Source organism: Parasteatoda tepidariorum, chromosome 2 (assembly GCF_043381705.1).
Source record: "Parasteatoda tepidariorum isolate YZ-2023 chromosome 2, CAS_Ptep_4.0, whole genome shotgun sequence".
NCBI classification, from domain to species: Eukaryota; Metazoa; Arthropoda; class Arachnida; order Araneae; family Theridiidae; genus Parasteatoda; species Parasteatoda tepidariorum.
The window spans coordinates 19827424-19841341 of record NC_092205.1 but is presented as its reverse complement, the minus strand read 5'-3'; the positions used below and the strand labels follow the sequence as shown (position 1 = coordinate 19841341).

The 13918-nt window shown below is 27.0% G+C and overlaps 1 protein-coding gene across 2 annotated transcripts; it reads left to right on the top strand.

Annotated features, from left to right (window-relative positions):
• Positions 1–124: 124 nt before the first annotated feature.
• LOC107457576 (zinc finger protein 346) lies at positions 125–13541 on the top strand. 2 transcript variants are annotated; one of them, XM_043053306.2, is made up of 3 exons: positions 137–297; positions 4478–4600; positions 6698–13541. In XM_043053306.2, exon 3 carries the CDS (start codon positions 6712–6714, stop codon positions 7879–7881), a length of 1170 nt encoding a protein of 389 aa, XP_042909240.1. In that variant the 5' UTR covers positions 137–297; positions 4478–4600; positions 6698–6711; the 3' UTR covers positions 7882–13541. The 2 variants fall into 2 exon arrangements, with proteins under 2 accessions (XP_015931255.1, XP_042909240.1); XM_016075769.4 differs by lacking the exon at positions 4478–4600 and having other exon boundaries at positions 125–297.
• Positions 13542–13918: the final 377 nt, after the last annotated feature.

Sequence of the window (13918 nt, the reverse complement as noted above, 5' to 3'; positions counted from 1 at the left end):
AAGGAAATTAATCAACACTTCATTAGTTTCTACTTTTTCTTTTTTTCTTTAATCATCTGGAAAAAAGTGTTTTACCAAAAAATGTATCGATATAAAATCATAAATAATATTTATCGTCGTTTTATGGGAAAATTCCCCCAAAAGTTTCGGTTTGCGTTATGCACGTCATCGCGTGTTTACGGATGTTCTTGCTTATTTTTATAGTTGTCGTTTTCATTTGAAAAGGTTGTTTCTACTGGGAAGTGTGCAAATGAATATAAAATTTGACTTATAGGAATTCTATTCAAGATAACCGGTGTATGTATACTTGTTGCTTTTAAATTGTTTATTTAAATGAATAACAGCATTTTTAATTTCAATACTTTTAGTTAATTTAAAACAAATGACGTCAATATCTTAATGTTGGTAAAATTCACCGAGATCCTATGTAAATTATCCGCAATACAGTGACTTTTCAAATAAATTACGTCAATATCTTTTTGTTAAAAAAATTTACCACGATCTTATGTAAATTATAACCAGTACAAAAGTTTTACTTTTTTTTTTAATATGCAAACAAAGGAAAAAAAAAAACAGTGAAAGAGGCAATTATAAACATTTAAATTTTAAAGGGCAGAGAAAATAAAATGTTTACAAATTCATTAAAAAAAGTTGCTCTTAATTTCAAATCCAGATAACTAGTTCAGAAATTGTACGGATAAATAATTTTAAAAAATCTTACAAGATAATTTTTCTACAAAAACCTTCATTTCACTTAGTTATGGTTTGGGATTGGAGTTCCATATGTAAACGATTACATATTAAAAAATATAAAATAAAACCATTGTTAATATTTTGATTTTTTTCCCCTTGTGTTTCGAAACCTCACATAGTTTACATTCTTGTTGATCTCTTTCTTAAGTCGTTTGCACTGATTAAAAACATGCATGTAAATACCCTACAATTTTAAGAGTTTTACATACGTTTTTATGCCGCAATTTTTGAATCTGTTTATTTAAATAGGGATCATTATCTCATTCATTTCAATCTATATATATTCACTTTACAATCCTTTTCAAGAGCAAAAGCACTTTAGAACATATAATTTTAAAGAATTTAGTGTTTAAGAATTTAGTTATTTTAAAGAGTGTTTATGGTTTGCATTTCTCTTATGAGCAATTTATTCAGAGATACTCATTTTGCTTTAAATACTCAGGTTGAAATAAATTTTGTGAATCTGAAGAAAAAAACAACAACAAAAAAACCCCATTAAGTGGAGTTTTTATAAATGCTATCATTTCCTAATAATTTTCCTTGCAACTATCAAACCAAATTGTTATATGAAATTATCAATTTATATTAATAAATTGTAACACAATTAATATTGTAAGATTTTATATCAAATTATATGAAGTAAAACATATTTCAGTAATCTGATTTATGTTTCAAACTATATGTAGACATAAACATGAAAATAATTTTTTCAGTTAAAAATAAAATTATTTAATGTTATGTGTATTTTTAAAGATTTGATCAAAATATTCCCATTTTATATTAGGATATTTATTATAGATTGTACCTGCTTCATCTATTGTACCTTTTGCTAAAGAACCTATGTTTTAAGATAAAGCTTGGAATATAAAACCCATCCTTTGTCAGAAAGTTCAGTTGAAAGCTAAAAAGTTGATTGCCAAAGTTTGTCTGAAAAGCAGAAAAAATTTGTTATGTTTAAATATCTCATTATAAAAGCAAATTAAAAAAAAGGACATTCTGATGTTTTAAATTTTTTCTTTAATGAAATTGTCATGACACTTGAGATTTATGTTTTTAATTTGTATTTTATTGAGTACCAAAATTGTATTTTTATTTAATATTTGTGAATCATATTTTTTGTTCGCTAACATTTTATGGTAAAAATTTTGTTAAGTACAAAAAGTGTGCGTAGTGTTTTTAAAAGTACTTAATGATGTTTATTTTCATTTTTAAAAGCCCTTAAAGGTGCTCTTTTCACTGGATATTTTTAAAAGGGGCTTAATTTCTCCTTTTTCAGACGGAGATTTTTTTCCTTCATTACTTTATCGATTTTTGCCTCATATTACGCAAAAAGCGTGATTTTCACATAATTCCTTTTATCATTGTCACAAATCATTCAACCACAATTCATTTTCGGCATATTGTCGTTAATTTTACTTGCTAGATGAACTGCTTGCCGGTCCTATGAAATCAAATTGAAAAATCTCTTGGAATTTTATTAATCATGAAGACAAACTAACCATTGCCAAATTTTTTTACCTAATTGCAAAAGGAAATTTTATTTCTATTGTTGATTTCATTGCTAGTGAAGGGCCATCCTCTTCCTCACTAGCAAACCAATTGCTTTCTTCAGCTACTTTATTATTAGATCAGTAGTACCATGATCCTTTAACTTAACTTAGAGATCATTCACTAATTACATATTTTAATGTGGGTCCTGTGCAATGAACTGTCACGAAGCTTCATCCCCTTAAAATTTCCCTCTCCCTTTAATACTTAAAATTTAATTAAGTAATGAATTAATTGAGATGGTAAGACTTTTCCTGAAGGACCATCCACTAATTGCATAAAAATTTTTATACTTAGTATGATGTGAGAGCCTTTTCACTATTTTAACATTCAGCAAATACAGTAAAAAATCTTACATTAATTCAGATTTAACATTCAAAAAAAAATTCATCTGTTCCTGACTGATATGGTTTAAAAAAATAAAAATAAAAAATTCAATAATCTCAGATTTGTTCAATATTATGATTGTAGAGACCATATAAATAATTTACTTCTGACAAAAATGTATAGCTTCAATACTCATTGTATTTACATTTTAAAATTATTTAAAAAAATCTTTAATCCTTTCATTAAAGAAATGCTGAACAAATTTCAAATTTTAATGAAAATTTAATAATTTACTAATTTACATTAGTTTTATGAATTTCTCACATTTTCTTAGTTAGGTTCATTCTTTATGTGTCATTATAAATTTGGTATCATCATTAATATTAATATTGTTAATGCTTTGTTGAATATACTTTTATAAATAGCTTTTATTTAAATCTAAAAAATACATCTGATAACTTTTTTAAAATTATAGTCTAATTGTTATTTTAAATTAATATTATTCTTTTGAACATAATCAAATAAAGTAATTAAATTAAAAAATAGAATGAAGGACTCAGTATCGAATATATTTAAAATTCTGCATAAATTGTTTTTATCGTGGTTAATATAATCAAGAAAAGAGTTCGTTGTCAGAAAGTAGTTGTTTTTTTCTTTTATTATGATCATGTAAAGTTTTTGCCTTTTGTTTGTGCATATATATATGAATTTTCAATAATAGGAAACACAAAAAGTTGTTACAAATATTTTTTGAGTAGTTAAAAAGTGCTCGGTTTTTGTTGAACAATTTGATTATGCACCCTGTACAAAATAAAGATTAAGTTATTTAGTGACAATATATGGAAATTAGGCAGCTACGGGTTATTGTTCAGTTAGTTACCCAAATGATGTCCTGACTACTATGTGCTTGCAGTTTATATGGAAAACTCCCAACCATCTCTAACCTTCTGAGTGTTTCAGAACTTGACTAAATTTTTCAGAACTTTCAGGTGTAGATTTCACATGAATGAAATAAATTTTGTTTTACTTAATAGGAAAGTAATACTTCACAAAACATAGGACTCCACACATTTTATATGAGAATCGGTGGTTCCTTGTCGATGTGGTTGAAATTTTAATATTTTGTAATAGAAATCTTTTTATTCCAAAGTCCTCATGGGACCGAATGCCAAAAAATTGAATAGATTTTGAGATACAGAGTGTTGAAAATAGATTTTGAGATACAGAGTGTTGAACTTCCGTGTTCTGTAGGTTTCAGGAATCATTTCTGTACATTGTACATACAAATCTGTATCTCAATCGATGTGACAGAATCCCGATGCTTTGAGTCACTGCCTGCTTTGCTGTGACACACTGAATGATTTAGTGGTAAAAAAACGAAACAAATTCTGGTTCAACCAGATATGACATCACAAGTGCCTAGTCCAAGAACGAACTATCTATAATTTTATTCGCTGCAAGCATGAAAACATTTTTAGTTATATGTTTTCATTTTAAAGTTTAGATAGATAACGAAAACACTTGCATTTTAGCAGTTAGTTGAATAATTTTACTTATTGCTACTGATATTTTAATTATAGTAAAATAAAACTCACTTCTGCAATGGTTAAATATCATTTATGATTTGGAAGTTAAATTTTTTTATTTTGCTAAAGCCATCTTCTAAGAATTTGAAGCAAACAATTTTTTAATAATTTGCTTTCGATTTTATGAAGTAAAAATGTGAAAATTTACAAAATTACAGCAAAATAAGATTTTCAAATAATGTTAATTATTTATTATAAACATATCTCTTTGCTTTATATATCTTAATACAATTATATATCCAAGAAAGACAATCTCTTTGTAGCTACCTCATCTATTTACGACTACTTTTGTGGGGGACAGAATTTTTTCCCTAGACTTTGTGTTGAAGAAAACCTTTTAGAGATCATCAAAACCTGGGTAAACCTCTGCACTAAATAAGATAAAGGTAAAATAAGGAAACATGAAAAAATATCAACAAAATAAGTAGATTTAAATGTATTTAAAATTTTTGTGAGTGGTTCTTATTTAGAGAGCTCTTTTTGACGATATCTGTAGGAGATCCACAACCTCATGATGCATTCATTAAAGACGTCCTCGTGTTGCATTAGATATGATGCCATCAGGGCCGGATTAACCCTATAGGCACACTAGGCACGTGCCTAGGGCCTACGAAATTCAGGGGCCTGCGAAAAAATTGGGAGAAAATTTTTTTTGACAAAAGTAATTTAGCTTTAAAAACAACAAGTGTATTTTGCACAAAATTATGAAGATACAAATAAAAATATAATATTTTTCGGTAATAAATTATTTTGCAGAATCTTATGATCTAATATATTACTTTTTTGCGATTTTTGGATTCAACGAAATCTTGTATTATGCTGTCGAATTCCAAACTACGCAAAATGTCGTATTCAAATTAAAATCCATATTAATAAAAATGTAAAAAAAAAATATGCAAGAAAATTTTAGCATATATTTTGAAAAGAGGGGAGATGGGGAGGGCCCAAAAACGGCTGTGCCTAGGGCCTACGAAAGGTATAATCCGGCTCTGGATGCCATCAATGATTTATTTTTATAGCTGAAAGTTAAATTAGAAAAAAAAAGTTTTTTTATGAAAAACCTAAGCATCTCTAATAAACAAACTCTGAAAAAATGAGAAATTTTTTAAAGCTAACTACTTCTTATGATATATAATTAAATGCATAACAAAATAAACAAAAAACATAGTAACTGTTTATTTATTTAGAAAAAAACTAAGCATTTTAAGCCAACCTTTTTTTGATATGAAATTGAATACATAAGAACATTTGCAAAAAAACATAATTGTTTATTTATTTAAAATAATTCTATAATTCATTAATGTGTAAACAAACCATTACACGTAGGTAATAATATCAGTAAAGATAATTTTTACTAAATTTTATTCATTGATCAGGTTATCATGACACCAACACAAGTAGCATTTACATATCAAGAAAATGATACTTAAGTAAAATTCTTGGAACAGAGATTGATCGTTCCCGAGAAGTTTCACTGTAAATTTATTATTTTAAAATTGCAACATTGGCCTATGTAAACTTAATGCATAAATAGTAAATAAAAAAGTAATTTTTCGGAAGTTAATAATTTTTAACTTGTTCAATTTTTCATTATTATTTTGAAATAGTTTTTACACGATGATTTTTTACAGGTTAAATACAACTGTCTTTTTAATTATTTTTTAAATTTCTAGAGAAACTGATACTACATTTCTTATTGTGTTCTATTGTGAATTGCAATTTTATACATTTGCTAAGAGGATGCAATTTTATAAATTCATCAAATTCCAAATTTGATAAATTTATTGTTATTGGTTCTAATGATCTGAAGTTAAACACTTAATTTGATTAATAAAAACATAATAGTTTCATTTAAGTAGAAATTTTCTTAAGATTTTATGAGCCCCAATACCCTTCACAATATCAGGTATACTTCAGGCATATCAGTATACTCTCAAAACAAGTTGAATGCATTTCAATTTATATATAAAATTAAATTATCTTTAATTATTGGGAAATCTTTTTGGTTAAATGACAATAATGTATTATTGCTTTGTTATTGAAATTAAACCTTTTGAACTAATATAGTAAATTTTGAAAAAACTCACCTTAGAGAAAAAGCTTCTTGGGACTGGGCTTATATTGGCGAATCCTGGTATAACATGAGCATGTAGTGCCTAATTTACAAAAACTCATGTTACCGAAAAAATGCACCAAATTTTGTAGGTTTTTTGAAATTCTTAAATTTTTTTCATCTTAAACAAAATATTATAAAAAATTGTTTTTAAAAATAGAATAATAGATGATATGCAGAAATATAAACTTAATGCAAACTCTTACTAATCTCGTAAATTTATCCTTTGTATTCTAAATTTAATTTACGCTTTATAAATGTTTTAACTTCAGTTACTTACCATGATTTCCTTTTTATTGTTATAATAAAGTTTATTAAAAATTAAAATGTTTGGTAACATTCTGATATTTTTTATTAACTTGTTTTTCAGAAATCTGCTAAAAGATGAATTGCGAAATTTGTAACAAATCTTTTACTGGAATCGAATGCTATCAGCAACATGTGGCCAGTGATAAGCACAAGAGAAAAGTGTCATTGCATAATAGTTCTATGTCCACTGAATCTGTCGCTGCTACTGCTTCATTTTCTGAGATTCAACATGTAGATACAAATACTTTTCCCTGTCTATCATGTGCTATAAATTTTCAAACTCTTTCTGAGTTTATTAAACACACAGGAAGCAAAGAGCATGCTCTTATGATTCTTAGAGAAAAGGACACCAATGCTAATGTTGAAGACTGTGACTCGACTTCTAACCTGAGAAGCTCAACAGATTTATTGAAGAAGAATAATTTCGAAGCAATCACATCTTGGAAACCGAGATGTGAAAAATGTGATAAAAATTTTTCTGGTCCTGAGTCATATCAGCAACATATTGATAGCTTTGAACATAAAAGGAAATGTGGTTTAATAGCTACTGTTGAAATTCCAGTAAATGTACCATTGGCAACTCACTGCACCTTATCTTGTGAACCATGTGGCGTTACTTTATCTGGTCCGATACCATATCAAGATCACATGCGTAGCAAAGGCCACAAGAAGAAAGTCCTGGCTTCATCTTACAAGTTTAATGAGAACTCAAAAGAAAATTGTAACAGTGATTCTGTTGATAACGCTCCTGATGTTGAACTGTCCAAGAAGACTAGCTGCATTGTTTCATCTCTTGCGTGGTATTGCGAATTATGTGACGTGCGATGTTCAGGTTTAGATCCTTATCAGGCCCACGTGAAAGGCAAAGGGCACAGTAAGAAAATGATCAGGAAAGAAGCTGTTTCGAAACAAAATGAGCTACAAAGTTTGTTATTGGGACAGGCTTCATCACTTGGTAGCTCTGCCCAAGCTTCGGGACAGTTTATGTCGCCTTCACAAGTGGATGGAAGAAGTGGAAGTGAAAATACTGTAACTGGAGATTTGGGGGAAGAAGTAAAAAAATCACTTTACGGTGAAGACTGGGATGTCAAAATTAGCACTCCATCTACCCTCAACCTGACCTTTTTCGCTGTTGGTGAAAAAGTAGATTTTAACAAGAATTCCAAGACACAAATTGAAGTTAAGGATTTGGATATGATTGATGTTAAAGAAGAAGAGGAAGAAAACGAAGAAATGGAGGAGTAATAAATACCAGCTTCCCTGGGGCAGAATTTTTTGGGGCTTTCTGCGACAAACCTCTCTAGCAATAATATCTTTCTGCAAGACACTATTAATAATAATCAATCTTCATGTTATTCATTAAATTTTTAAATTCAAAGTAACAGAAACATATTTTAAAAAAAAAGTCTATCTGGATATAATACAATTGCAGGTATTTTTTTTAAATGATTGTGTAATATTTTTTTATTTAGATATCATGGGCGATATTCTCCTATTTTGTAAAAGGAAAACTCCCCAATAATTTCTTTTTTCGCTTTTCGTAAATCATCATCACATTAAAAAAAAATCGTAAAATCTGTGAAGGAAAAAAAAAAGCAATTCTTATTTTACTTTTCTCAAATAAGAATTTAAAAAATAACGAGCATTTCTTCCCCTCTGATGTGTGAAAAAGGCATCTATTGAATATAATTGTGGAGGAAAAAAAATTTCAAGTATTTCTGCAGCAAAGAAATTTTTTGCTTCAATATTCTTTATTTTTCATTCTTCTCAAATAAGAATCGAAAAATGTTGAACATTTCTTTCCCCTCCGATGGGCGAAAAAGGCATCTTTTAAATATAATTTTAGGGACTAAAAAATTTCCAAAATTTTTGCAGAAAGGAAAACCTAAAGTTTTTACTTTCTAAAGGAAAATTTTTCTGCAAGAACTCTGTATCGTTCTGCGACAATGTCGCTGTGTCGCCACGATTCTGACTCTGGGACCAGCTTATGTTATGATTTTTTTTTAAAGAATTCTATTTTTAATTGTCAATTTAAAACTTTGTAATGTCAATTGATTAAGATTTTTTGGGGGTGGGGGGGTGAATTTCAGCTTAGTCTTATTTAACTAGACAAAATTAATTTATTTTATCAAATCTTCAAGTTTTTAAAAGCTGAGTGTTTGAAGATACTAAGTGCCAATCTTTGAGTATTTTAGGTGTGAAAAAAGGCCCCTAGTATTTTTCAATGAACAGTTGACGAATGACCTTAAAAGACCACTCTTGGCAGCAAATTAAAATGCTATGAATTCGAACAGCTTAAATGAGTGTTTGTGATTTATAAACAGACAAATAAAGAAAAGATGCATTATTTATATCCTATTGTTATATTATGAACTTTAAAACTAGTTTACTCAAGTTCATTTCGACAACATTTAAAACCTTTATCCAGCATCTACTCAGCTCTTCAATTAAATAGAACTTTTACTTGTGTTATATATTTTTCAAATTAAGCTTAGTCTATGTAGTGTGAAAGCTTACAGTTATAAATTTTCTTTTGAAGTTTTTGTAATATTTTTCAAAGGAATACAGTAAAAGTTGCATGGAAACTCTTCTGTTGCAGATGTTTAATAAAGTTGTAAACTTTACAAAGAAAAAGGGTTATTATAAACTTTGGGTGAAAAATGCCTACATTAGCATTAACTATTTTTATATTATTTTTTTTAATGTTTTATAATTATTAATTCTACTTATCTTAATATATGCTAATACTCATAAACAACCTAAACAGTTTTTGTTATCTAGGAGTTTAGTGTAGAGCAGTTCCTTAGTGACTTTTACTTTTTTCTTTGCATGCATGTTTAGAAACTTTTTTTTATATTTGTTTTTACTTCAGACATTTCTATTACTGTATCTTACCTTTTTTCTCCGCATAACTAGCTTTTGTGTCATTTAACTGCACATATCGTCAATCCAGCACAAGCTTAATTTCCTTTTGTAATTTGAAAAATTCTCCAAAGGAATAAGTACTTTAAAGTTTTATTACTGTAAATTCGTAAATCAATTCAATTAATTTATTGCAAAAGAAGAAAAATATTTTTTGTGATTGTGTCTTTTATTTTTAAAAATAAAATATATTAAGCAGCAAAACTATATAATATGTAAAAAATGTGAAGGCTTAATATTTAATCAATTGCATAAAAATTTATGATGCATTTATTCAAAGTTATTTCATCCATTATATTTATTTTGTCCCTGAAGATTTAATATTTTATGTCACTTAGTGATACATTTCAAAAGTTATAAGCAGATAGTATAAGCCATATATAATCTAAAAAATCTTTTGCTGTTCAGCAATAGGGTGTTCTGTAATGATTGCATTTAATATATATTTTTAAAATCCTATGCACATTATGAATTGCTAATTAATGTTCAAGTTAGATAAAAAAAAATTCAATTTAGGGCCTTAGTGCAAAAGAAAAAAAAAATGGTGAGTCCAAATTAATAAATGGTTGGTAAGTCAATTGAATTATAAAAAGAAAAAAGGTTTTCTTAATTTTCCTGTACGTGATTTGCTACATAGGAGAGAAGTGCTTTCACATTTGTGCTCAATTCTTGCAGTATTTGAAGCAACTATATAGTGATAGTGAAAATAAATATAAAAGGTTTCGTCTTCGATTTCTCTTATGTATTTCGATTTCTCCTATGTATTTCGATTTCTCCTATGTATTTTGATTTCTCCTATGTATTTCGATTTCTCCCTCACTACAAAGTTAAAAAAGGTTGATTTTACTTTTGTGCCTTATTCTTGCATCAATTATCTTGTTGATTTGCATTGAATTACATTTATTCATTATTTAAAATTATTTATGATCAGGAGGTTTTAATTGGATAAAATGGTTATGTCATTCACATCATCGGAAGAAAAAAAAATTAAGTCATATTTAATATTTGTGTTGTTTTTTAGCCAAGTCAGTTAAGTTTTGTAAATCCAGTCAGTTAATTTGTGATATTTTAGTTAAGTTTTGTAATATTTTCAAAGTGATATGTATAACATGCAATGTGCTTGAAAAATATTTATTCATATTATTTATGATTTTATGTTTGCACTTAAAATGTCTAAAGTAAGTTCAAGCTAAGATAGAAATATATCAATAATAAGTGGGATATTAACTAAATTTACATTATCCTGTTTTACTTTCATGAATTTGTGAAATTTGAAAGTAAAAGAATTTTTACTTTTAATGAAACTTTGTCTTAGAAGATTGTGATACAAAATAAAAAGCATTTATATGAGTATATAACATTTATGTAAGGAAGATTTTGTGACCATAAGAAGATTCTGTGCTCCATAATGAATGCCCTTAATATTCATTTTTAGAATTTTTGTTAAATATTAAATTGAAAAAAACAAAAAAAACAAAAAAAAAACAGGCCCAAATACTAGTTTTGGATCACATATTGATATTTGTGCCAGAAAAAAATAAACATTCTATCAAAATCTAACTGCAACTAATGGGAAGCTGATAACATCTTAAAACAGTTTTAGTGTGGAAAATTTTTTTTATTTTGCTCCCTTAGCTGATTATCTGCTAATTTTTATTATATCACCAACTGTGATTTTGTTTCATTTTTATGTTAATTTTTGTAATGATATCAAACGAGGTTTCGTTCATGTTTCTTGTGTCACTAATGTGTTGTCCAAAAAATATTTTGGTTTACTTGAGACTGAGGAGAAATTATACAACAGTATACACTAAAAAAAGGAATTTTATTTTTTGGACCTTAAGCTTTTTATCATTCTTTTTTTAAAAATTACTTATTTTAATAAAAAGTAATTTAACTTACGAATGCACTTTGGAAAACAGCTTATTTTTGTTAGCACATGTTTTTAAGTTGGTATGTATATATATATAATAAAAGTGCTCTGTAATGAACGCCCTTAATATTCTCTTTTGGAATGATTGTTAAATATGAACTTAAAAAAAAAATGTTTATATTAATTTAGTCACAAATTGATGTTTATGGCAATAAAAACATATAAACCATATTGAATTCTGTTCAACTGAAACAGAGGTGAAGCTGATAACAGCAAAACCAGTTTGTTTGCCTGAACATCCAATAGTGTATCTATTTCTTTTTGCTCAAAGAAATTCTGAATAAAAACTTTTTGTATTTAAGACCTAAATTGTACAATAAATTACCTCTACTAGTAAAATCAGAAACCTCTTTTAAATTGCAAGAAATTTTTAAAAGCAATTATTTTTTCAACTGATGACAGAAAAGTTCATTACAAAATTTCATTTCATATTTCTTTTTAGCTCATAATTTTTTATGAAGCTGATCAGCTTATCACTGCTGCCTTTTTTCTAATTACCTGCATGAGGATATTCCTTGGCAGTACAAATCTAGGTTTTTCTTGTTTTTATTTTAAAGCTATCATATAATAAAGATTAACACTTCTAAATTGCAAATTTTTTATTGAAAATTATATTAAAGCATAATTCATATATAGTGCATAAAAATAAGTAAATAAAATAAAAAAGTGAACTTCTTAAGCAATATTAGACCTAATTTGAGAATTTTTATGCATTAGGATTCCATCTTAATAGTTCAAGGGTTTTACCCTAAAAACGCTAATATTATTGGTAAACTTAAATATTATAGACAATATTTTAAATTACACGAAATTATACACAAAAACCTACTAATCCCAGAATAAACTTGCACTCTTTTTTTAAAAAATAAATAAATCTAGGATTCGAATTTTTGACCTTCAAAGTATGGGGGCGTATCCTTTGTTTAGGAAAGAGCTCAAAAGTTTATACTGTTACTTTCTATTTTCTGGTATTTTACCAAATCTCAAGAACTTTTCAAATAAAGCAAGTTTTTGCACAGAATTTTACAATGTATTTATCCAAAAGTATATAATTTCACATAAAAAATAATTTTTAATAATTATTTATTCAGTTTTTTACTAATAGTCAAAAATGTATTGAATTGGAAGGTGTACATTTTTTTATACTTTTTTAAAGTTAATAATTTAAAAGGACAAAATTTGAAAGAAATCAGTTGAATGGTTTCTGAGATTTTTATAAATTTGTATTTTTAAAATTTCATTTATCGAGAACTATTTGATCAATTTTTGATACCTCCGAATCAATTAGACTCAAAATTGGTATTGTTTTTAAACCAAAATCAATTTTAAAAAAACATTAAAAACAGCTTAAAAAATTTGAGTAATAATTATAGTTTCAAAAAAAATTCAAATTGCTTTGAGATATAGTATATCGCAGCAACTATTATTCCTTGTAGTTACTGTTAAATGTTCTATCAAATATTGTAATTTTCCATATTTTAAAAAAGTCTTGGAAAAGTCTTATCTATTAATATTTAAACTTGAAACATCATTGAAAAAAGTTTATAAAGCTATACTATTGAAGTTCTTCGTCAAACCATATCACCATATATAAAATTATTTAAATGTATATATTTATTTATGCTTAATATATAAAAACTTTTATTTCTTTTTTGTCAATCTGAACCATGCACAGAAAATCATGTCTTAAGAACTGAAGTTTATCACTTGTTGAGTTATGAAGCCCACCTAGCTTCAGGTTGATGGATCCCTGCATGTCTTTGAAGAAAGCCAGCTGGTATAAATACCTGAATAATATGCTTTACTTTTTTTTTAAAAAATCAAATTTGTTAAGTGACTGTTGAGTTATATGTAGAGTTTTTAGGAGCACATTTTATGAACTAATCCTAAATGTGTCAATATTTTATTTCACAAAATTGTGTCTCAAAAATTTGATTTGTGTGACTTAAAAAAATTCATATTTTTATACTTATTTCTTATGTTGGAAGTAATGTATTTAAAGGAAAGAAAGAGTTTTTGTTTGGTATAGAGAATAAAGACATGAAATAAATTCCTCGTATCTTTTATGACTTAAGTATGACAGTTGGCATTTCTAGATATTTTAACTACAAAAGCAGGTTAACTGCCTATAGTTATGACTGGAAAATGAAGCTTATTAAAAAATAATGTCTGTTCAGTGTTGTATTCGAGCAACGCCCTCTGTGTAAAAAACGAGAACTAGTGTGTATCAGAGTTGGCCAAAAATGTAATCGATTACATTTTTTGATTACAGTAATCAATTACTTGTAATCATGATTACAANCCACAAAATAACGTTTGAAAAAAAATTATTAACTTAATTGTGATATACGTATTTATATTACAAAACGAAAACAAAAATGCGGTTTTACGCAGAATTTTTTATTAAATATACTTTTCATATTTTTT

What these genes read in the sequence shown, in the direction of transcription:
- LOC107457576 (XM_016075769.4), top strand. Translation starts at nt 6,712, where the DNA reads ATGAATTGCGAAATTTGTAACAAATCTTTTACTGGAATCGAATGCTAT.